Genomic DNA, 26,202 nt, shown 5'->3' with positions numbered 1-26,202 from the left:
GGGTCTAAAGAATGAGCTTACCCCAATTCAGCTTAAAACAAGTCCTAATTTAAGATCATCCCAGGAACCATCCTCTACTAAATCAACGATGGTGAGGCTTCCATACTCATAAGCCTACCAAGGTTTTGGTCGCTTAAGAACTTCCTCAAGAGGCCTTAATGGTTCAGGAGTCTGCAAGGTTGCAAGCACCATTAAGAATTCTGGGTACAAAATCTGCACCTTGCAGTAAAAACACGAGTCAACCAAGTTAAAGATGTCACATATCCCCTTACCTTTTCATTGATTTACATTAAAGACGTCTTTTTTTAGGATGTGGTTTCTAGTTTCTTCTCCATAACATTTGCCTTTCTTTTTAAAAAATATAATTTGGCAAAACTAAATCATGGTTACTTTGACAAACACCAATAGAAAGAGGTTTTGGTGAAAAACTACATCTTTAGAGTGTAGACCTAGATAAAAAATAAAAATTAGGGCTCAGTTTAGGGGCTTGAATCTCCTACCCACTAGTTGTTCCCACATCACTATCCACGAGTAAGTACAGCTGCATATTGGGAATATCTTCCTTGTCATTCATGGAGAGATGTTTCCAATACAGGGTGGTGGTGTTCTATGGGTATGGATGTGGGAACCATTTGTGGGTGGTAGATTTGGAGTACAGTTTAGGAAGAGTAGAAATACAAATATGTACAGTGCCAATACAAGGTTTAGAAATAGCATCGAAGATATTTGTATTTACACTCTTCCCAATCTAGTATATTAAGGTTGAATTATTAAACAGAGAAAGAGGCAAGTAGAAGATTGCATCCTATTAAACATAATATAAATATTAATTAGGGTAAATTATTCATACCTCCCTTAGGGTTTCATTAATATGCTTACACCAGCCCTTAGGTTTACCTAATAGCATGCCCCCTTTCATCATGGAACTATAGGAGTTTGTTTATGAAGGAGATATAGTAAAGTAAAAAGTGGGTATTTTACAAAAATTTACCCATAGCAATAAAAGTATATTACTTTTGTCTCCAATATATATAAATATCATGAAATTGACAAAGTATCATAATTTATAAACACTAAATATAGTTTTACCTTCTCAAGTTTTTATTTCATTCACTCTAATTTCTTGGAACCCATTTTCAACTTTTCACTCCTACAATTTTAAGACTTGTTTTGTAATTTTCTGAATCATTATAGACCCCTATTTTACGACCCAAGCAGTAAAAAAACCCCTTGAATTCCACTTATATCAATCTTTATGTACGAGAAGTGAGTCAATTTTGTATGATCCATACAAATTTTTTGTTCATTGATAAAATGAATTTTTCTTTTCTATTTCAAATCCATGACTATGGAATCAGATAAATGAGAAGTAAATCATCAAAAAATGAAAAGAAAATAGAAAAACAGACAATTTCTAGTTACATGCCCGGATTGAGGATAGAACTAGATAATTCCAACTGTTCTTTTCCGAGAGAGCTTAAACTACGTGAAAAGATCCTTTTTTGGCTCTCTCTTCAGCCCTATGTCTCTTATCCCTAGGAGGTCTTCCTCCACTAGCAGGTTTTTTCGGAAACCTCCATCTATTATGGTGTGGATGTCAGGCATGCCTATATTTCTTGGTTTCAATAGGACTCCTTTACAAGCATTGTTTCTATCTACTATTATCTAAAAATAATCAAGTTATTAATGACTGGATGAAACCAAGAAATAACCCCTCACGTGCGAAATTATAGAAGATCTCCTTTAAGATCAAATAATTCCATCGAATTGAGTATGATTGTATGTGTGATAGCATCTACTATATCAGGAATATCTTTGCAAATTTGTGCTCAATTTCATATGTGGCAATTCTGCTAAGGTCTCTTCGTTGGTTGGGGGAAGAATCCACACAAATCAGGTTTTTTGAGGAATGTATCGAAAGAGAATTGGATTTGGTTAAACAATGTGTGATTGATAAACAAGGATCGGTTTTTTAGCAAGGTATCAAATATTCAATATAATTCCATAAGATCTGTTTAACATTTTTTACTTTAATTCATTAGATTCAGTAGTAGGTGCATTAATTGCACATAAGATCTCGAATGAGAAGAAAAAAAAAAGTAAAATATCGTACGGTCAATCGAAGAAAAAAAAACTTTTATTTCGGTCCAACTCGATTCTAAGACTATTAATTCCTATTAGCTTTTTAAGTTTAACATTCTGTCTTTCTATATTGTGGAGTCCCACCCTTCTAGTTAGGTTAAGAAGGGACTTTGGATCTAATGCAACAGTGGGTGCATCACGAATATTGATTGTTCCAATTATTATATTATTTGTTCTATTCCTTTCATTGAATACTATCTACTACTATTGTTACTGTTTGTTACTTGTTACTCTACGATCAACCAATTCTTTGAAATGAAAGAATTGGAACAACAAAACCTTTTCTATAACCATTAAAAGTTAAAAGCGGGTTTCTGTAACCTGCTACTAATTCTTGCGCTCTATATATCTGTATTTGTACCCTTTCAAACTAGGTCTAAATGTCGTACTTATATACCATAATATTATTATGGGAGAATGTAAGTGGCAGCTTGGAATTGATGTTAATTCACGGGCGAGTATGAGTGCATAGAATGTGAATTTTTGACCTTTTAAATGTTTATAATTCTGTAATAGAAATCAGAAATCTGCATTAAGCCTGCCCATACTTCTCCTTAATAATATTTCATATTAGAAGCTTCAATTCATATATATAGAGGCCATTTCTTGAGTTAAGTGAACCAACTAAAATTGACACATTTATTAATCATGTCAAACTGCACCTAAAATCAATCTGACCGTTGCAATTTGCCCATCCAACCCATCAAAACTGTCATTTAATTGGGACCCAGAGCTGAAAAGGCCTCGTGTTCCTGATTTTCACAATCTGACCGTTCGGTCCGGGCCAAGTCTTAAAACAATGCTATTAATTAATTAGAACTCAATCTCCTCAAAAAGTATATTTTAAAGGCTTTATAAAAGGAAAAATATGATTTTGAATTGTTAATTAACAAATTTTTTTAGGAAAATGTCTGAAAACATAAAATAAAAATATGGTGATTTATATTGCATACAATACATCAAAACAAAATCATGAGTTTTAGCCAAAACCACTAAACTTTTCCAAAATAAATAGAGCGAATTTATTTATTTTTATATCTGAATTTCCAATGAGAGATGATCGCATCTTTATAAAATATTAACCAACATAGGTGCAAAACTGCAAACTATTTTAGGGCCCATTTCTTACTTTTGTTTCCGGGGCGTATCAATCTTCAACCAAACAGACCTCATATACTAGAGTAGAGAAGGCCCGTTGACATGGAAGGTTGAGAACTTGTACTCATGGTGGATCCAGTGACCAGTGAGGTTATACTTATGACTATATGGGCTTTAAATCCAAATAGACAGGGTGATTTGGCTAACAAGCACTTCTAAAAAAACTTGCCACGTGTTTCATATCCAGAGGACTGGGGCCCACCCCACCACTTTTAAAACTGTGTTTTCCTAATGGAAACATTTATATCAGCAGATAGTCTGGACTCTATGTTGAATCTGCAGATTTCTGTTGTGAGCACTCTCTTACATGGACCCACCATTATTCCTACTTAGCTAGGGCTGCTACTGATAACATATGAGAACAGGGGGTAAAAACTAAAAACTAACCTGTAACTGTACATAAATTGTCTGTAACGATTGAGTTACAGAACATTCTCTATCAAAACCTCTCCTATCTTCCAGCCACAACCTTTGTAATTTCAGCCGACAGAAGAATAAGCTCTTATCGTAACAAATAACTGGCAGAGACTGATCCACGTCTCATCTTCTGCACCGCTGCTCACTCTCTCCCGCTGCTCTTTGAGTTCCCAAACTCAACAACCCAAGGGTAAGGGAGCCAAGTAGAGAGAAGAAAGATGTATAAGTCGAACAATCCAATCCGTTTCGGAATTATAGGATGTGCAGTGATAGCAAGGAAGGTCTCTAGAGTCATAAATCTAGCTCCCAATGCAACCCTCTACGCTATTGGCAGCCGTTCTATTGGAAAGGCGAAGAAATTTGCAGCCGATAATGGCTTCTCTGAAACTGTCAAGATGTATGGGAGCTACAACGAAGTTCTTGATGACCCATGTGTGGATGCTGTGTATGTGCCACTCCCCACAAGTCTGCATGTGCAATGGGCAGTCATGGCTGCTGAGAAGAAGAAGCATGTGCTTCTGGAGAAGCCCACGGCACTCAATCTGGCCGACTTGGAGCAGATATTGAAGGCCTGTGATTCGAATGGTGTGCAGTTCATGGATGGTACAATGTGGCTGCATCACCCCAGGACTGCCAGGATGAGGGAGATGCTATCGGATGCTCAGCTCTTTGGACAGCTCAAATCGGTAAACATCAAAGACCCTTGGTGGTATTTATGATCATAAAAAGCTGTGTCTGTTACTGTGTCTAGATCATGAGGAATTCAAATTAGAGTCCACTGCTATCCGATCAATTCCGTGAGCTTGTTTGGTAGCTTCAAGTCTGCCAAAAACACAGAATTGATGAGGGCTTAAAATCTGCTTGCTAATTTGCCTCAAAAACAAATCCAAACAATAGAATTCAGAGACATTGCAGACTTTATTCTCTATAATTATGTGCCCAGTTTTTCGCAAATGCAATTCCACCCTGATCTTGGTTTGATAGAAAAATAAGAGAAACAGAAAATTGGGGGGTAGTTCTTAACAAAATTTATAAAATTCCTTAAAGAGTTTTTGGTTTATCTCTTATTTTCTATCAAACCAAACACAACCTAAATTAAAGTTTACAATTTTTTTTATCATTAATTTCATATTAAGCTTTTAGACCCACCGTTCTTTATCTAGATGGGTGAGCTCCTGGGTCAATTATCAATCTATGCAGATTATATATATATATATATCATGAATAGCCTCATTTTGGGATTATTGGATAAATTTCTAAAAAATCCTTAACACAGCCTTTGATATAGACTAGTTAGGAGGATCAATTGTTATTTTGGCATCACAGCCTTCCTTGAGTTAGACCCATTTGATATTGAGACATAATCTGTCTGCACGTCACTTAATTTGGTCTAGTAAATGCTTGCAGTTTGTGCTTCTATTACTATTGATTTATTCATATTTTTATCTTCATTATTCTTCTCGGTATAGATGTATAGCTCATCTACATTCTCTGAAACACCAGAGTTCTTTGAGAACAACATAAGAGTAAAGCCAGACTTGGACGCCCTCGGTGCACTAGGAGACACAGGTTGGTACTGCATTGGAGCCATCTTGTGGGCAGCCAACTACAAACTGCCCAATACAGTAATGGCTCTGCCAGCTGCAAATCTAAATGCTGCTGGAGTCATCTTGGCCTGTGGCTGTTCCTTCCACTGGGCAGGAGAAGATAGCAAGGTTGCAACTTTCCACTGTTCTTTCCTCTCTCATGAGTCCATGGACCTCGCACTGTATGGTTCTAATGGATCCCTCCATTTGAAAGACTTCATCATCCCTTACCAGGAGAGCTCTGCATCATTTGACTTTGTTTCTGGTGCAAAGTTTAAGGAGCTCCACATTGGGTGGAATTTGAAGCCAACCAAGGTTCAGGTGTTTCTGGAACTTCCTCAAGAAGCCTTAATGGTCCAGGAGTTTGCAAGACTGGTAAACATTATTAAAAACTCTGCAGGTCACCCAGATAGTAAATGGCCTGAGATTAGCAGAAAGACTCAACTTGTCATGGATGCTGTCAAGAAATCCATTGAGCTTGGTTTTAAGCCCATTGATCTGTGATCATTGGCATCATGGAATAATACTTTGTACTGGAACTACAGCATTCTAATAGTAAAAAGAAAGGATGATAAAATGCACGAGTCCCAGATACTCCATTTATGTAGGGTGTATATGCGTCATAATTGAACTGTTTTGCTTTCTTTTCTTGTATCAAAACTACACTTCAGCTTTGGCTGTATGAGACTGAGCTGTTAAGTCAGAAATATATGAAGTTATAAACTCACATATCTATATATGAACCCACATATCTATATCTATGTATCTGCATCTGTACCATTTATAAAAATGAAAATGGTTATCCTCAAAAGACCCTGAATTTTCTATTTCCACTATTGCCCCCAGTCATTATATCCTGATTTTTATGACACAACAATTCAAGTGAGGAATAAAGATAAGATATTTATATTTATTTCTATTAAAATGAGAATGGTAAATGGGTAATCGATTACTATTTTCATTATTACCCCCTTTAGTCATTGTTATTCCAATTATATTTTATAATATTATATACAGTATTTTATATTTTCATTATTGTCCTTCCTTAGCCATTATACCCTAATTTCTCTATAACTATTATATATTTCTATAATTTTCTATTATAAAAATGAGTATGTGGTAACAATGTTTCGTCAAAAAGCCTGATTATACTTCCCTTTTTATAGGGATGCAAATGGATCGGGTCGTATTCAAATAAGGGTAATTCGAATCCGATCCGATAAACTATAGGTCCAGTCCAACTCGGTCGGATCTCACAAATATTGATTTAGATTCAAATTTGATAAGGGTGTTGGATATTGGAATCTGATCGAATCAGATTTATTTATTTTTAAATAATAATTATTAAAAAAGAAAATATAACAATTTAAATAAAAAAAACAAAAAAATGAAAGTATTTTTCAACTATTTTCATCGTATATACATGTTTTTTATAAAAATAAATAATATAAAAACTTATAAAAATATAATATAAATGACATATTGAATCCTTTTGAATTGGATAGGGGTGATGTGAATTTGATTCAGTTTTTAATCGGATCTATTTATCCAATCTGATCCGAAAATCCGTAATGAAGATATCCAAATCCGATTAAATAGGATCAGACTTTGGGTCGTACCGAATCATGATCCCTTTTTACCCTCTATGTTTTTTGTTATTCTGATATTTATTTAACCTATCATTAAAAGGGATGTAACTATGAAACATACGGTTAACATATTGACTATCAACCAAAGTTGCAACCTTTCATTTTTACCTTCATCATTTTTTGCTATTCCAATCAAGGTTCAAAGTATCGGAAACGCTAAATGTATCGGAAAAGCAATTTTAAGAGACGTATCGGGATGCGCCTTGCATACACATGCACATCGAAGAAAAACTAAGATACACATAGATACGCTTGGAAACACTATAAATACTTTAATAAATCATAAAAATACATCAATAACACTAAATATAAGACCTCAATGAGGTGTATATACATTAAATTAATATATTTTAATGGTTTTATGAAGAAATATTGGTAATTATAATTTCATTACAAATCCTATGCTTAACTATAATTTATAAATTATAATTCTTAAGTTTTAATGTTTTATGGGATGGGAAAAAACCCAATTCTCCTATCCAACCATAAAACATGCATTGGCACAAATTCTAAGTGAAAACATAATTAATAATCATTTATTATTTATTTTCAAAAGTTATAAAAAATAAATAAACATTATATAATATATTAAAAAATAGTTATTAAAGAAGAAATTTCAATTTCTTTGTGGATATGATAGACCTTCCATATAATTATAATATATTTAATCATTGTGATCAAATGATAAAATATAATAAATAAATAAATTATTTTTTAATTCTAAAAATATTAAATAAGAAATTTCAATTGGTCTGTGGATATGAAAGATCATCCATAGAATTATAATGTATTCAATTGTTGTGATCAAATGATAAAATATAATTAATTATTATTTATTTTTTAATTCTAAAAATACAAAAATAAAAAAAATACTAAAAGAAGAAATTTCAATTGCCCTGTGGATATGATAGATAAATCCATAGATCTAAAACATACAGAGAAATTTTTCATTTTCAAATTTTTTATTAATCTATATTTTCCCCAAATATCTTCAAGAGATTTTCATAAATTTATTAATAACACAAAAAATTATGATTTTGAATGTAAGAAATGTAGATCAACATAAATTTAAACATTTAAGAAAAAATTAAATCACAAGTTATTATAAAAAAATTGAAAAAAGTTACCTATTTTTGCCATATTTTTTCAAAATTTGAAAATTTTCCAAAATTTGAAAATTTTCCAAAAATAAATTAACGATTCACACTTGTTTCTTGCAATATTTTTTGCAAATCTAGCACTCTATGAATGAGGTTTGGAGTTTTAGAGTCATTTGGGGGTGGAAGAAGGCTTATTTCAAGGAAAAAGAAGCTTGCTTTTCCCCTTTTTTTTTTTTCAATTTTTGGTCGTATCTTTTTCGTCGATACGCTCTGATACACCCCTGATACGCCTTGATACGATCCGATACGGGTCTGATATGCATGAACAAAAGATGAGATGTCCGATTTCCATGTGTATCATGTATCCGTTTTTCAAAAATACGATACGATACGCCCCATATCGAACGTATCGTATTGAAATTTTAAACATTGATTCCAATGTTTTATCTCTCATAAATGTGAAACTATAAAGTTGGTTATGCCCAACATAGTCACTGTAGCAATTGGGCTAGCTCATACCTCTGAGTTGTGTTGGGCTTGGGTTTTGAGGCCCGTGCATCAACACGATATAGAACAAAAAAGTGGGCCATGTTGGTATATTCAATTTTATTATATTTTATTCAAATTATATTATAATTTTTTTATTTCATATATAAACAATTGTATACATCAAAATTCATATAGAATAAAATTTTAAGATTTTTTTTCAATTTCTTGTTTATTTTGTTAATTTATTTAACTTCTCATTATTTTTTTTTTCAAATTTTAATAAAAAATCATGCCTCTCACATCCGGCCTATGGCTGAGCCTGTCTAGGCTTGTGTTGTAGGCCTAACTTTGAAGAGTTTCAGGTAGGGCACGACCCACCCAGGACCACGTGTCGGCATGGCACGACCTATCAAAGCATAGACAACCCACTTTATATTTTCTAATCAAGTACTGAAAAGTGCAAATTAGAGGCAATGCAAAAAAGGGCACGAAAGATAGTAGATAACACATATACAAACAGATGGATATTCGAATTTGATCTAATTAGAATTAATTTTTTAAAATAATAAATTATTAAAAAAAGAAAATATAACAATTTAAATAAAGAAAAACAAAAATGAAAGTATTTTTCTACTATTTTTAACATATATACATGTTTTTCTATAAAAAATAAATAACATAAAAATTTATAAAGATATAATATAAATAACATATTGGATTCTTTTGAATCGGATAGAGGTGATCCGAATCCGATTCAGTTTTTTAACTGGATCTGATTATCCAATCCGAATCGAAAATCCATAATGATGATATCCAAATTCAATAAAACCGTATCAGGCTTTGGATCGGATCGAATCTTGATCCTTTTTTACCCTCTATGTTTTTTGTTATTCTAATATTTATTTAACCTATCATTAAATGGGATGTACACTATGAAACAAAGTTTTTTCCAATAAAAATGAATGCTAACCGTTAACATACTAACTATCAACCAAAGTTGCATCCTTTCATTTTAACCTTCATCATTTTTTGTCATTCTAATGTTTGATCTCTCATAAATGTGAAACTATAAAGTGGGTTATACCCAACACAACCCAATCACTGTAGCTATTGGGCCAGCCCATACCTCTGAGTTGTGTTGGGCTTGAGTTTTGAGGCTTGTGCATCAACACGATATAGAACAAATTCTATATCTATCTATCTATCTATCTATCTATCTATCTATATATATATATATATATATATATATATATATTCAATTTTATTATACTATTATATTCAAATTATATCATAATTTTTTTTTATTTCGTATATAAACAATTGTATACATCAAAATTCATATAGAATAAAATTTTAAGATTTTTTTTCAAATTTTTGTCTATTTGGTTAATTTCTTTAACTTTTCATTATTTTTTCAAAATTTTAATAAAAAATCATGCTTCTCACACCCCGGCCTATGGCTAAGCCTACCTGGGCTTGTGTTGCAGGCCTAACCTTTAAAGAGCTTCAAGTAGGGAACGACCCACCCAGGACCACGTGTCAGCATGGCACGACCTATTAAAGCATAGACAACCCGCAAAGTTGTCATGTCGGCACGACACAACCCATTTTATATTTTATGATGAAGTAGTGAAAAGTGTCAATTTAAGATAATACAAAAAAAGGGCACGGAAAATAGTAGATAACACACGTACAAATAGATAAGAAAGTAATAGCAAAGAAATAATCATAAATTATCAAACAGCAATCGAACCACTTTATAATGGCCTATATCCAAGTTCTTCCAAACTTGGGGTCAAGTCGATATTAGATAAACATTGTCACATAGGTGTCACTTCAGCATTTCCCCCATTATGTGAATCCGTACACATAGGGACTTGCAAAAGTAGGGTTCGGTTTATGTGCATGCCCACCGTTGGCAAAGCTTCATTTTAGCACTTCCCTCAAGTGATAGGCATTTATTCAATATTTTGCTGATGTGATACATAATGGTGCCCAAGTATCAATAAGTGGGTTCATTATTGTTTTTCTTAGTTGTCCAAACAAATCAAGTACAAAACGTTTAGTCAATAAATGTTCACATCTCCAAACACGTACCAAATCAATGGTTTTTGAACCCAGGAACAATTGTAGGGTGAAACAGAACCGATTGCCTAACCCGTTCCCAGGTCAACCTGTCTGACCATCCGGTCCGGTCCGGTCAAGTTTTCAAAACAGTGGGCATGATAAACAGCTAATGTTTGAGAAAAATGCCAGCCTTCATATGAAAACTACTAACAAAGGCATGCAACCCCCTTTTTGCAGGTGTACAATATTAAAATTTTAAAAAATGAACTGTTTTAATGGTATATACTTTTCCATAGACATGTGTCCACAAGTGTCCATATCTTCTCAAATTGCTGAGTCAGACTCGTGGGCACAAGTCTATTTCCGACTCTTGTGTTCATGTCCATGTAGCACTGGTTGTAAATTAGAAAAAAGAAATTTGCAAAAGGAAAAGTCGGAATTACCTCCCATAGGGCTGGGGATTCAACCTTAATTGTCAACATTCTGAAGTGATTAAGAACCAGAGTTTCTCAATTAGGTAATCAACAATGTCAACGAGCTTAGTTAGACATTAAAAAAATATAGCGTTGAAGACATAAACACATCCTTGAGTTTTTATAAATTAACTTAAACGTACCTGAGATTTTCAAAAAATACTTAAATATACTTTGTGACCCTTTTGTCCTTCATTCTCTTTTAAATTTTCAAAATACACCTTGAATTTTTTATACTCATCTAAACAACGGGCATATGGGTAACAAAGTAAAAAATGCTAATACATAACAGGTCTCCAACCCCCAATTATAGGATGAAAAAAAAGTATAAAAATAAACAAAGAAACATGGTGGTGCTCGCAAAAGGAGAAAACGCTTGAAATTTTGTTCATTTCTATCAATTACTCCATCTTTATATCAAAAACTCTGGCTTTTTTTTATTGTTCTTCTAAATATTCATGTATCAAGGATTCCTAAAACCAGGGAAATGGTCTAGACCTCACTATTCCTATTTTTTCACCGGTATTCAGTATTCTTTTTCCATCTCACTTCTCATGTTTCCTCCTAAAATGGCATAATAAGATTTAAAATTTTTTAAACGAATTCATATGTGATTTTTCATTGATGCAAGATGTAAGTCCAATGGGGTCACAAGTTATATTCGAATCTTTTTGAAAAACTTAGGGTGCGTTTAAGTCAACTTATGAAAACTTTGAGTCTTTTACCAAAAGTATATTTGCATGGCCAGAAAATCCTCGACCGCACAGAACTCTAAACCCTGAGGATTGATCAATCCAGATTCCAGAGGCATTGCTGTACAAGCTGCTAGAAGCCTTCAACTTACCCAAGCACATCACTCTTCTCAACCCCGAGGGTTGATTAATCCAGACTCCAGGGGCATTGCTTTACAAGCCACAAGCCTTCAACTTATCCAACCACATCAGATAGTGTTTCCAGTTCCGCTTGTCATATGTTTCTTTGGCCCTGCTTGGTTCGTGAGAATAGGGTTCTGAAATTGGAATGGGAATGGGCTATTTCAATTCTAACTGTTTGGTTGGATAAAATTGGAATCTCATTTCCTATACTGCTGGAATGACATTCCCCCCATTTGAGGGAATGGCCATTCCTTGCCCCTCCTTTGGGAATAAAATCCCATTTTCGCTTATTCTCATTCCTGTCTGAACCAAACAAACTATGGGAATTGACCATTCCAATTCCGACTCCAACTACAAACCAAATGAACCCTAGATAGTTCAGTACTTGTCACCCCATCAATCGTATTGAACTTGTTTTAGGCTTTTAGCGAGTAACATTGACCTTCCCAGAAACTGTATTAACAACAAATATGAATAGCATGAAGATAAATTGGGAAAATTCCCAATTAGTAACCTGTACTTTGGAATGCCATGTTGGTCCCCGAACTTTAGAATGCGACAATTCAGTACTGAACTTTCAAAATGTGCCAATTTATTATCTACTGTTAACCAGCCGTTAAGTGACATTTGAAAAAACACAAATGCCCTTTTGAATGTCATACTTTCCTTTATCATCCAAATATTGACAAGAAATGAACAATCCCAAATCCTTGCCTCTTCTATTCAAAAAAGTTGAGTCACCATAATGTCCACTGAGACTTCCTTGAATAGAAGAAAACAGGATTTGAGATTATTTATTTTTTGTCAACATTTGGATGGTTAATAAAGAAAATAAGATGACACCTGAAAGGGCATTTGTGTCTTTACAAATGCCACTTAACGGCTGGTTAACGACAGGTATTAGACTGATGTTTTGAAAATTCAGGTACTGAATTGTTACATTTTAAAGTTCGGGAACCAAAATAAATTAGGCCCAAAGTACAGGATACTAATTGAGAAATTTCCCTTAAAATTTATATCAAGAACTGGGTTGCACTTGGGACCTGAAAAAAAAAATCAAAACGGTGATTATTGGTGGGTTAGACACAATTGCCAAGGATATAAGAAATATGATCTAACATCCAACCTGTGGCTAGTAAGAGGCGTCATTCTTGAAGAATTATCATTGGCATAGATTCCTTAAAGGGGAAATTCACCATTACTTTGCAAGCATCCAACTTTGCAAGCATCTAATCTCCATAAGCAAGTACGTGAATGTTAGCGAACTAATGGCATGGTCCGATGGTCGCAGACAACTGGATATTCAGTGTGCGAAGAACTGCCAAGTTCAACAGACTATTTAGGTCCTCTGAAGCCCAACCCAGCCGACTCCTGGTTTTGGGAGGAGAGTGGGTAGTTTTATGATGGGGTTTGACTGAAACTCCTTTGTCCCAACCCTTTTGTTATGACAAAAAAAAATAAAACAAAACAAAACTAAGAGTTGCTCAGGAAATGTGATAAACAAACACAAGTAATCAAAATATACAGTAGCATAGAAACAATATTCTTAATTTAAAATACCAGAAGTCATAAAATTTTACATGTAAATACATCATCTCAAGTTTGAACTTTGTAAGTTCCTTGACATTAGAAAATTAGAAAGATTGATGATACTGCAGTTTAAATTTACATTTGATTAGTCGGTCAGTTTGGTCCTTGCTAGCAAGCTTGGCAGATATCAATTTGCTACGAAGTGGTACCTTAAATCCACATAGCTCTCAACATCCCAGAGGAAAGACCCAAAAGTCACTGCCTCCAAAACAAGCCTCTTCAATCCCCCAAAGCTTATTCTGATTTGTTCATCTTTGGAAGAATCAACAGTCCCCTGAGGTGTGATCACAATCTCAGGCCTTCCAAACAATGCCTCTGTGTGCTTCTCAATGATACTAACACCCTCCTTGGATCTTATTGTTGCATACCTCTGTAATGTATCTGCATCAAAGGACATCACATAGGTTCGAAGTCTTGATGACTTAACCCCATATCCAAACCCACCGGAGCTGAAGTTCCCAGGCGATGATGAAACTTCAGGGTGTGTTTGCTCTGCATGGGATGACGCTTCACTGCTCTTGTTGCCACTGGGATTCATCTGCCCTGCCACAGCTTGCTCAGTGTCACTCTCCTCATCTGATGCATATGGAAGAATCTTCATTGTCTTCTCAAGCTGGAACCTTTGGTCAATCCGCTTGAGGAAATATCCATACATCACCGATGCAGCATAGACCTGCCCAACCCTGAGCTTGCTTATCTGTGCAATGGTGCTAGAATCTGCTACTCTGTTTCCCAATATAAGAGCCAGGTGATTTTGGATCATCTCATAGGCTTCCGTGGAGTGGAGCTGCTCAAGCTTCTTCTCCTGATCTGGCCATGTGTCTACTCGGCCGGAAGGATCAGATGACAGTATTGTAGGTATCAACGAAACATTTGCATCCATGAATTTCTGAACTATTAATGCATATAAAATCTCTTCTAGAGCCTTTCTCCTCTCATTGGCCTTGACCTCAGCTATTCTCCTAATAATAGATTAAAAAGTCAATTAGTTTCTCACTTGAAGCCTACGCAACATGTTCTAAATCGGTCTATAAAATTTTCTACCAAGCACTAACCTGTACAAGACAAGGTCGGTCCCTGAAGAAGCAGGCTCCTCCTTTTGTTTCTCAGCATCGCGAGAAGTTTGAAGCTGTTCGAGCTGTTGGTCCACAGCAGCAGGCACCAGATGAGGATGGCTTCTCAGAATCTGAGCCAGGAATTTCCCAACAGGAGACTCCAACTGAAGAGGCGCAATCGGAGCAGCTGACTCAGTAGAGTCCTGAGATGCTGATGCCCTCACAATGGTGCTCTTCCTGCTTCTTGAAACTGATCTACTTTGTCGTTGCTTAGGGAGATAAGTTGACGGAGAATGCTGCCAAGCATTAAATGAAAAAAGAAAGGTTAACATTAATTACTGGTAATAAATAAACAAGTTCAGAGAAGCAGAAGAATTCTCCAATCAACTGTTTTATACAAAACAAATTACCTAATCCAGTAGAATATTTTTTTAATCAGTAGAGCAGAATTACAGAAAGAAATCCTCAGCGAAACTTCAGATTCTCTTGGTAGAAGGGAAAAATAAAAAAGAACCAAACTTTAATTAAATAGAAAATTTTAAGTTTTGGGAACCTAAACTTGAAAATTCCGAGTTTAATTCTACAACCATAATCTAATTCAGTTGATTGATGGATACAACTAATGATCAAATTCCTAAATTTTATCCAATACATGAAAACCACAAGCTTCAAAGAGCTGAAACATCTCAGATCAGAACCAACAAAGCCCTCGAAAGACCACACTGATCCATCATTCAAAAACCACGCATAATCCCTAAATTTAGAAAACCAAGAAGATCTCATAGGCAAACAGTAACAAAAGTTTCCCTTACCTTAATCCACACGTTCGAAAAACGAAGCTTTGAGCTCAAACAAACAAAATGCGGCGCACTGGCCGTTAAAACACCCGATTTAGCAACAAAATCTGGGTGTTTGCCGATCCCAGAAGAAGATCGAAGAACCGCTACTGCTTCCATCTGCACAACTACAACACCAAATCCTCCATTAAATTTCAAGCAAAAGCAAGCCCACAGACTCCAACTCAAACCCCAGAAAGATTGAACCGGCGCAGATCGATTACCTGCAATACCCCGGTAGAGAAATCCCACTAGAGCGCGAAGACAAATAGATTACCAGAGAGAGAGAGATTCCTGGTCTAGGGTTTGATGCGAGGAGTTGCGACAGACGACAGTCGTCTCGTCTACGTTCAGGCTTTTGCGGGTTGCGGGTCAATCTTACTTATGGCGACGGTCGTTGGAGAAGAGTACTGGAAACAAACCCCTGGAAATGCAGGGAAATTACGCTGATGGCATGGGTGCCAGCGGGGTAACGAGCAAGGTCAATTTAGTAATTCGCCGTGAGCCGCGAAGATCTTTTTAAGGAGAAGGATAATATCAGACGTCAACGTTTAGAACTCTTCTCCGCGAAATCTCCCGATTAGGGGAAGTGGGACCCACAGTATTTCCGGTTAGAGGTCGACATGAATGACGCGTTTGATACGAATTTTACAAGCATACGCGTTTCATTCTGAGTGGAGTCTCTCTTTTGTGGCCTAATTTTTTTGCCTTGAAAAATACCATTCTAACGAATTAATTACTTGGGTTCAGCAGCGGAAATGACACGTGGCAAATATGAATATCGGAAACATGAACCCACTGCTTATATATCTCGAATCTTGAGTGAACCCGCGAATGGGAGAAAGACAAGTCGACCATCCCAACGTTAATGTGCGTTTGAATGTTAACGTCGTCTGATCGGTTCAGTCGGACACGAACCGGTCACGCCAAAAAGGGGTTTTAAACCTCATTTCTTTGATTTTTTTTTTTATTTTCCTTGGAGAGTTCCTTCCACCGAACCCTAACCCTTCCTCCATCGGTGGAGACAGAACTCCGGTGGTTCATCAACGGTGACAAGGAGTTTGATTAAACGCATGTTAATGCATTTTATCATGACCAGGAAAAAAATCGAAAAATGGCCAGTTCATGTACGATTGAACAGACCAGACCACATTAACGTCCAAATGCACATTAACATTGCGATGGTCGACGTGTCCTCCCATTCGCGGGTTCACGCGTCCAGTGCACCCACGGGCGCACAGAACGCGGACTCTGGAATCTTATCCTACACAGTGGCGTCAGAGTCAGGCTCAGACTGCACCAGGTATAGTTGAACCGGTGAACCTGTGTGATATATGTTGTGTGGTGATTCTATAAGCTTTTTAGGTCTAACCGTCTCGCTCTCAGCTTTCTTTTCCATGGTTGAACCAGTGGCTAAACTGAGAAACCGTGAAGCAATGAGATTTTCTTTCGGTTTTACATCCGGTTCAGTTCTGACAATATTGCTAGACACTACTAAGAAACTGAAATAATTGAGTTAGAATCTTATCTATCTATCCATTAAAAAAATAATTAATGTATCTAAATGTGATTCACCCATTCTTTAACCTACAAATGTATAAAACATGAATTAATGAAAAATTAAATAGATCATGTGTTTAAGTGGGAACATTGGAAGGTTGACGCAAACCCATACAGAACTTGACCCCGTTGACATCCATAAGTTGAATTGTTGATTTGGACAGCTAAACTACTAATATACCACCTAGTGGAAATGCAGTTCAATCTATTTTTAAAATATTGGTTATTTATTATTGTTTTCAACCCATGGTCCAATTAATCAGTTGACATCCATAGGTTGAGTTGTTGATTTGGACAGTTAAATTACTAATATACTACCTAGGGGAAATGCAGTCCAACCTATTTTTAAAGCATTAATTTTTTTTATTATTGTTTTCAACCCATGGTCCAAACTAGTTGTTCCAATTTACTTGTCATCCAATTGGGATTGTAAGTCCATTTCTCTACCAAACTTCTTGTTTGCAAAAAGATTGTTGATCTGGTAATGATCCAATAGTTGAATTATTTAATCCACCTAATTTTTTGTATTACATATCTATTATTAATAAATAATTCTTAATTATTACATTTATTTTTCTTTGATATGATGAATATATAATATTAGATAAACACCCAAATTTTCTAGAACAAATTCATACTTTTCTATAATGTTTTGTATTTTATCTGATTTAAATTGTTATGCTTAATTATTATGTCACCAATTGACCCATTTGATCAGAATGGTTGAACCATCGACCCACCATGCAAAAAAAAAATGATTTTTGACCTATATGGTTGAATCGCTATGACACACCATGCAAATGGGAAAAATGGTTTCATATAAAAATTGGTTTTAAAGACATGGGCTTTTACATTATTAAAATTATGGGTATAGAGTTAATTAGGGGAATTTAATGGTTGGAAACAAAATGCCTTAAATGTAGGATTTAATGGGAGATAATATTAATGAGAGAGAGACAGATAGACAGGTAGATAGAAAAAGTTTGAATTGAAAATTAGTTTTCTACTCTCACAAAAGGGAGAGACTACATTCACAAATAGGGGCATTACAATCAAGAAAAACTCCAGAAATACTAATTATCCAATCCTATAAATGTGATACAATATAATTTGTGACAGTGCCAACTGGCTCAATTGATAAGGTCTTTGGCTAGTTGTAGAAGAGACTTAGATCAAATGCTATTGTCACCTAAGTTGGGTGGTTATGGGAATGCATGAAGAAGAAGAAGAAGAAGAAGAAGAAGAAGAAGAAGAATTTGCGATAGATGTGTTACAAATGATTTGTTATCGATACAATAAAGTTCTTAAAGCATAGAGTGAATCCATATATAGGAATTCAAAATCAGCAATAATGAAACTTTGGTATTCAGATTCTATGCTTGATTCTAATACAATGGACTACTTTCAAGATTTCCATGATGGGTTGTTGCCAAGGAACCCCCACTGAGAGCAATGGTTGTTTAATCAACCAATTCAATCAATATCAAGAAAAAGGCATGAAGTTAAAAGGAAGGGTTTTACTTGAAGTGCAACTCAAGACCTAACATGTTCTTGAGATAATGCAAAATGTGCTTTGTGCAAAAGATGAATTGTAGTTGGAGTTTGTATACAAATTGGCACACCTTATTTGCAAAAAAAAAAATAATAATAATAAAATTGAGTGATAGTAATATGTTGAAAAGCTTCAACTAGTAGAGGATATCCAATTTGGTTAGATAATAACTAACTACTAAGTTTTGAGAATGAGGACTAGAAGACATTATTGTGGAAGAGGACCCACACCATTTGTACTACATTTTTTTTTTAGAAATCACTAATATACTTGCAATGGGATGAAAGGGACCTCTTTGATCTGAATGGCTTCAATTTCCATAAAGAAAGATTTCCTATATTCTTTGGTGTTCACAATGGAGATAAGATGAAGAATAGATTTTTCATTAAAATTGATGATTACAGTATCATTTATGCAAATGACAACCAACAACTAATGGGGTTAATTATCTCAATGAAGAAGCAATCTACAAGCTAGAGCAAAAGGCTGATGGATTTGTAAATCATTTTAAAGCTCATCTTGTGGCCCAGGGCTTCTATTAATGAGAAGGATTGGGTTACAAGGAAACATTCAGTCTTGTAGCTAAATCAACTACAACCCGACTTGTTCTCTCTATTGCAAAGTGCAATGACTTGTCAACTAGATGTTTTAAATACCTTTCTGCATGACTTTTTACAAGAACAGTTCTATATGTGCCAACCACAAGGATGTGTGGACCCCTAAACATCTAGGTTATGTATGTCTATTGTGCAAGTCACTCTATGGGCTAAAACAAGCCCATGGGCTTGGTTTCAACACCTTTTTACTCTTCTACTTCTACTGGACTTTCATGGATCCAAAATTGATAACTCTTTCTTGATCATCTACAACAACAAAGGTATTATATTGTATTTACTTTTATGTGCTGATGACATCTTAGTGATAGGTGGCTACTCTAATGCAATGAAAAGTATTATCAACTATTGGCCCAACATTTTACTCTTAAGGATCTAGGCCCTCTTCGTTTGGCATTGAAGCCAATTGTTTGCAATCGATGAGTTTCAAATCTATTTTAACAAAAAGAAATCAGAGAAGAAGAAAGAAAAGGAACAGAGATGGAAGAGAAGAGAAGAAGAGAGTAGAAAAGAAAGAATAGAAGGAAAAATGGGTGCAAATTAAAATTCTGATCTACCACCCCAGATGCTATTTGTATCGGACACATATTAAAATAAAGTACAACAAGCTGATCAATCATTTTCTCTACAAAGCCCATGACTCACCTTCAGGCTTGCACTCAACCAATGTAAGTATATTCTTAGTTTACTCTAATGCACTCGTATGGATGGCACTAAACTAGTGTCTACCCCTTCCACCACTAAATCCACTTTGCAATACTTTCTTTACAAGGCTCAGTATCTCTTGTATGAACCAACTCTGTCAATGAATGTATACTCCTAAGGAAGATGACTAGATTGCTCGTTATATGAGTTTCACCATCTACTATGGAGATAACCTTATATTTTGGTGTTCCAAAAAACCAAAGAGTGGTTTTTTATTCTTTAATTGTACAAAAATGTGGTTGCTCGTTCTCCACTATTATTTCTAAGGTGACTACATGCTTACAATCACTCTTGTGTGAACTTGGAAGTTTTCTTCCATCAACCCTAATTGTTGGTGTGACAACTTGAGTGTAACATATCTCACATTGAATCCAGTCTTCCATTAATGGATTAAGCATCTTAAAGTAGACTTCATTTTGTCCATGATAAAGTAGCTGCACTAAATTTCTTATTCAATACATTCCAAATGTAAATCAGATAGTTGATGATATTCTCTTAAAGATTTTTACTCGTCAACTCTGTCTATGTGACAAACTAAATGTCTACCTTGCTTCGTTCAATTTGTAAGGGGATGTTAACGTAACTTAGATCATGATCACATTTATCTCATGCATGTGGATGCCATAATGACCTGATAACCATGCAATCTGATCTTTTGTTCTATTATATTTTTAAATTTTAGATGAGTTCTAGTTGTATATAAATTTGCACCGATATTGTAATTTCATGTATGAATTGAGTGAAAATTAATCTTCTTTAGCATCCCTATTCAAAGTGCCCAAGCCTTCTTCTAAGAAGCCTTTGGTTATTTGACATGCTTTCAACCATCCACTCACTGTCATCTAATGTTTATTAACATAGGCAATGTTTGGAAAGTTTTTTTTGTATGGTTTTTTGGGCTTTAGTAAGCTTAGAAGATTGAAAGTTGGTGTTTTTTTTTTTTTTGCTTGGTAACCAAAAGCTAGTAAGGCCAGAAGATGCATGTGTAGAAAGAGCCAGAAAACCGAATTTCAAGAAGGTTCAAATGAAGCTTTGTTGGTTTTTTTTTTTTTTTGGCGTGATAAATAGCCTCTAATGTGTTTTTAAAAGCCAGGTAGACTGAGCCACTTGCCAAACGATCTTCGTCTTTAAAGACAATACCCTAAAAGTTCAATATGTCTTTTGGCCATCTGAGCTTGAAATATCTTTCTAAAAAGGCTTTGTCAAATGATACCAGGCATAGTAAACCCAACCACAGTCGACTATATGAACATTAGGTGGTACCCAATTCTGATGTGATTTCATGGAAAAGCATCATTGAAAGACTTTAGAGAATTGTCTATAGATGTAACAAAAAAATGTGTCAAAGGTAACACATAGACACACATGTTGAATTCTTGATGGTTGATGAAGACATTAATAACCCTTATGGGGTTTTATGGGTACCCAAGGAATATACTAGAGAGAGACTAGGCTGGAGTTTGTATATTTGTATTATGGTGTCATTTCTAGAAAATAGTTGCAACACTCACAATAAACAAGGAAAATTTTGACCTGGTTTCTTTTGAAAGAGCTTCACCCAAGGAGATATAAGGTTGAGCATTATTTGTTTAGAAAGATGTTTGAAAAGAAAAACCACCAATATTTCAAAAGCTTTAAACCAATAAGATGTTGGAGTAGTTGCTTAATCCAATCAATTTAATTCCATGTCAACAATGTCTATGCCATCATTTAGCAGTGTTGTTCTTCTACATGATAAAGGGGCATGGTAATCTATGAGAAATTAGCAACAAGAAACAATTTATTAGACTAAGAGTACTTGATATTAACATCAAACATAATTTCTACACATTTGTTTTGGATTTAATAAAAACACATAGTGCATTAAAATTATTAAAGAACTAGAGGGTATAAATCCATATAAATCTATAAAACAATCAACAGAATAAATGTATCTATAACCCCAATTAGACTAGGGAAGGCTTTTAAAAGTATTAACATTTTTTTTTCTATAAAAAAGGAGAACTGGCCTATATACTAGGAGAATATGGAAGACAAATTAACCTCCTTGCCAAGTTGACAAGGACAACAAAAGGCAAGTTTCTTATTATATGGCATTTGTTGGTAATAAAGTTGGCCCAACCTTTGGTGCCAATTAATGTCTACCAAATCCTTTTGTTGGCATTTGCCTAGGACTGAAGTTGAAGACAAGATAATTTGGGCTCATCATCGAGATGGAATCTACACAGTTAAATCGGGATATCAATAGAGCATGGGTGCTGGCTCAGGATGATCATCAAGACATGAATGTTATGGTGGCTAATAGGAATCTTTGGAAAGGCATTTGGAGTTTGAATACCATCCCAAAGGTTAAGAACTTTATTTGGAGGGTTTACTGCAATGCTATTGCAGTTAATGTTAAAATAAATTGTTAAGAACATCATCAAGACATATCCCTTCTAGAACCTCAAACCAAATTCCAACTATCTGGATTCCTCGATCCTAATCAAGGAACCATTAAAATAAACTATCTGGATTCCCTCCTGAAAGCTTGTAGGATTAGGAGTCGTAATCCGAGATGAAAACGGTTCCCTCTTAGGAGTTGTGGGACAAAAAACGAAATGTTTGTTGGTAGATGATGCAGAGTGCAGGGCACTGAGACTAGGAGTATTGGAAGCTTTAAGATGGGGTGTTCCTAATTTTGAGGTGGAATCTAATGCAATAGAGGTTGTTCAATGATTCAACAACTGGAATCCAAATATGAGGGCGGCAAGTAGAGTGGTCATCGAAGATACAATTCACCTCCTAGAGAAAAATACCAATTTCCATGGTGCAAATGTATGGTTTGAAGTTTCTCAATTAGTAACCTCCACTTTGTACTAGGTTTTGTAACATGCACGGTTGAAAACATCCAGAAGTTGACGACATGCACGGTTGAAGACATCTTTGCAATCTAAAGGTTTCTTAGTAACCTCCATTCTTTCTCTCCCACTCTTCCATTTCTTTTTTTTTCCTGTTTCGTTTCCTTGAGTTGAGTGAGCACTAGGGCTGTTCATAACAAGACCCAAACCGACCAAATCAACCAATCCGGTCCGACCTAACCTGAGTCAGCAGCTAGTTTTTTTTTAGCATCGATCGGTTTCGGGTTGCAAAAAAACATAAATTGACGGTTTGGTTTGGTTTCGGTTTTCATGTGTGAAAACCGAAACCGACCTGACCCAAATCGAGTTATATAACTACTTATTACTTATTACTTAATTAGGTTGTCTCTATCCTAGTTACAACCTAACTTTCTAGTCTTCTCTTTAGTAATGTCATTAATGGCAAGCATTGCAAGGCAAGGAATCCCTAGTCCTACTCCCTACACCTTTACTCCTTTAGAAATATTAGCTTGATAGCTTCTTGCATTTTCTTGGAAAAGTTTAAAGAAATGATCCCTACTCTCTAAGGTTCTTTACACTAAATCGGCAATGACAAATAGGTGTCATTTTTTTTCTTAGATTAGAAGTCTCACAAAACCGACCCAAACCGACTCAAACCGACCAGGTCGATTTTGCTTAGTACAGGGTCGGTTGGAAAAACACTAGTAAACCAACCCAACCCAACCCGCGAATAGCCTTAGTGAGCACCCACAGTACGCATGTGGTTTTTGTGGACTAGTCCGCTAATCATTTATGTTCAAGTTTCTCTAATGCTGAGAAAAAATCGTTGATCTGTGCCTCTATTGGCATGTTCTCCGATGTCAATCTTTGGTGGAGATTTGACTTTGACGACCTTGCTGTGGACTCCGGATCATCCGATTCGGCTTCGAGTCTCTCTCTCTCCTGAAGTAGCGAAGCCATGGTCTCTCTTCCCTGTGAAGCTATCAAGCATAATCTTGACCTCTATGAAGCCATGGTCTCTCTCCTTTGTCTTCCCGCCACCACTGCTGCAACTCTCAACAATGGCGGTTAACTCCCTCCCTCCCTCTCTCTCTCTCTCTCTCTCCATCTTGACCACTCTCGACTACTGTTGTTTTTGTCCCATTTGCTTCCTCCACAAGATTGCAACTAATGTAAAACAAAATGCTGATGTAAAATTAATTATTAATTATTTTAATTTTAATTAGTTATTAAATATTTTAATAGTTTTTAAGATACTAGTTTTCTAATTATTAAATATTTTTTAATTGTTTCATAGACTTTATTACTATTTTATTACTATTTTAATTCTTAATAATTCATTTTTAATTTACAAATTTATACATATTTTCCAATTTTATTCTTATTTTAATAAATTATTATTTTTTAATTTTTTTATAATTTTTATTTGCATTAATTATTTTAATTTTTAAATATTTTAATAGTTTTAAGATATTAATTTTCTAATTATTAAATATTTTCTCATTGCTTTATGGACTTTATTACTATTTTCATTATTATTTTAAATTTTAATTATTTATTTTTAATTTATACGTTTATATGTATTTTCAATTTTATTCTTATTTTAATAAATTTTTTTTTTATTTTTATAATTTATTCATATTTTTAATATTATTTTTTAATTTAATAATTTATTTGTTATGAAATAGTGCAAATTGAACCCAAAATTATCAAATAATTTGTTTTAGGGATAAAATAGTAAAATCATGGAATTTTAGAACCTCTACAAAATAGAAAAGCATTATGTCTCTTTTCAGATTTAAGACACTTTTAATATCTTTTTAACTTTCAAAATTTCAGATTTCAGATTTATCAAACGGCACCTTAGGCTCTTACCAATCCAGACCTATATATACCAATTTTTAGAGGCATGGTTGAGATTACAATACAAACGAGATCCAATCTTTAAAAAGCAAGTTTTTTAGATATCAAATTCTGTTTAAGTATTATCAATATGGTAGGTTTCAGTGAGCCTTGAGTGAAATAAATTTAGTCCATTACTTCCATGACCATTAATTCAAATGAGTTGAAAAGATTCGGTCAACTTTTACATTTATGAAATATTTTGCATTTATTATCATATTTAGTACAATGACTTAATTCTAGTAAGAAGATAAGGCTGGTTTTGAATGTTAAGCTTATCCCTATGGCCTATATAAACCCCATCAGTCCAGTAAGTTTTACAAAGGAAACAAAATGTTTTCAACTCTTTCACATTGCAATGGTCGATTCGGGGTCACTGTTTATAGCATTTCATGACTGCTTCTTATATGGGGTAAAATCTCTCTCTCTCTCTCTCACTCTCACTCTCACACACACACATGCATGCACGGTTTAATGCAAATTTGATCCACATTTTCTTTGTCTTTCGCAAATTTATTTATTTTGAGGCAATTCATGACATTTATTTGGGGATAATTATGGCTTTTTGTTTCCCCTTTGGTCCTTTCCCATTTCCTTTGCAAATTTTATCACACCCTTAGCCTGTGTTTGTTTTGAAGGAAAAAGTAAGGAAAGGAAGGTAATCAAACCTATAAAAGGTTTGTAAAGGTTTCCCTAGGATTTTAGTATTTTATTATCTTAGGGATTTTTTTTATTTTATTTTATGCTTTTAAGACCTTTAACTGAAAAGGCCATCACTCCATGTTGATCTTGCCTTTCTTGGGTCACTGGAGGATGGATTGGATGCGGATTTACCATTTGGTATTTTCTTTTGTATAAAGCGACTACTCTCAAATTTAAACCGGCATTCTCACACTTGTCAACTTGAGATTTTACCATTACACCATATAATAGTCTTTTCGATAAGAGTCCCAACTAAAGCCCAAAAGTCCAATGCTAGGGCATCCCCTAACCACAGCACATTGCTGGCCACATTGACCCAACAACACATTGGGAACGTCTCTTATACTTTATATCACCGGCCGGTATTTCCGGTGTATGATTGGTCAGCAAGGTATTGTGGTCAGCATATCCGGACTCGTTTTGATAAAGAGGATACATGTTTAACATTAATAATAAGGGTGCATGGATTCAAAGACAAAGTTATAGAGGGGAGTACATTTTGTCTCTTTAAATATGTGATTAATCAATAGGCCTCTTCTATGAATACATATGGGAGATTATGTTCCTGTGCAGTTGGTACTTGGTGCTTAGTATTGTCTGGATTATGTTAGTATTTTGACTTGGGTTCATGTTTTTTCTAATATATATCATTGATAATGTTTTTTAAGATCATTTTGTTTTATTTTCATGTAAAACAAAAACAAAATAATTTCAACAAAAATAGATAAGGTTCAAAGTATTGATGCACCTGAAACGCACAAACCTGTATATCTGCTGCTGAACATAATTTCTTATTATTTTTAAATTGGTCAGGGGATTGGTTTTAGCCTGCCTATCCCTTGAAACTGGTTTAAACCCCAAAACACCCT

The 26,202-nt window shown here is 34.7% G+C and overlaps 2 protein-coding genes across 3 annotated transcripts; one reads left to right on the top strand and one right to left on the bottom strand.

Moving 5' to 3' along the window:
• The first annotated feature begins 3,655 nt into the window (after nucleotides 1-3,655).
• LOC148855326 (putative oxidoreductase At4g09670) lies at nucleotides 3,656-6,032 on the top strand. Its single transcript, XM_088982094.1, has 2 exons — nucleotides 3,656-4,403; nucleotides 5,187-6,032. Exons 1-2 carry the CDS (start codon nucleotides 3,936-3,938, stop codon nucleotides 5,805-5,807), a joined length of 1,089 nt encoding a protein of 362 aa, XP_088838220.1. The 5' UTR covers nucleotides 3,656-3,935; the 3' UTR covers nucleotides 5,808-6,032.
• A 7,446-nt stretch (nucleotides 6,033-13,478) lies between these two features.
• Nucleotides 13,479-15,924, bottom strand: LOC148855325 (UV-B-induced protein At3g17800, chloroplastic-like). 2 transcript variants are annotated; one of them, XM_088985782.1, is made up of 4 exons: nucleotides 15,662-15,924; nucleotides 15,414-15,565; nucleotides 14,602-14,897; nucleotides 13,479-14,508 (listed from the first exon to the last, which is right to left on the bottom strand). In XM_088985782.1, exons 2-4 carry the CDS (start codon nucleotides 15,555-15,557, stop codon nucleotides 13,674-13,676), a joined length of 1,275 nt encoding a protein of 424 aa, XP_088841908.1. In that variant the 5' UTR covers nucleotides 15,558-15,565; nucleotides 15,662-15,924; the 3' UTR covers nucleotides 13,479-13,673. The 2 variants fall into 2 exon arrangements, with proteins under 2 accessions (XP_088841908.1, XP_088841909.1); XM_088985783.1 differs by having other exon boundaries at nucleotides 15,414-15,557; nucleotides 15,662-15,918.
• Nucleotides 15,925-26,202: the final 10,278 nt, after the last annotated feature.

The sequence above is a fragment of the Nelumbo lutea genome, chromosome 4, assembly GCF_056320005.1.
Source record: "Nelumbo lutea isolate HS-2025 chromosome 4, American lotus-T2T, whole genome shotgun sequence".
NCBI lineage: Eukaryota > Viridiplantae > Streptophyta > Magnoliopsida > Proteales > Nelumbonaceae > Nelumbo > Nelumbo lutea.
This window is presented reverse-complemented; position numbering and strand designations above follow the sequence as displayed.

Coding starts and splice junctions, on each gene's coding strand:
- LOC148855325 (XM_088985782.1), bottom strand. CDS start 15,557: ATGGAAGCAGTAGCGGTTCTTCGATCTTCTTCTGGGATCGGCAAACAC. Junction 14,898..15,413: donor TTTCGAACGTGTGGATTAAG/GTAAGGGAAACT, acceptor AATGCTTGGCAG/CATTCTCCGTCAACTTATCT. Junction 14,509..14,601: donor ACCGACCTTGTCTTGTACAG/GTTAGTGCTTGG, acceptor ATCTATTATTAG/GAGAATAGCTGAGGTCAAGG.
- LOC148855326 (XM_088982094.1), top strand. CDS start 3,936: ATGTATAAGTCGAACAATCCAATCCGTTTCGGAATTATAGGATGTGCA. Junction 4,404..5,186: donor TCTTTGGACAGCTCAAATCG/GTAAACATCAAA, acceptor TTCTCGGTATAG/ATGTATAGCTCATCTACATT.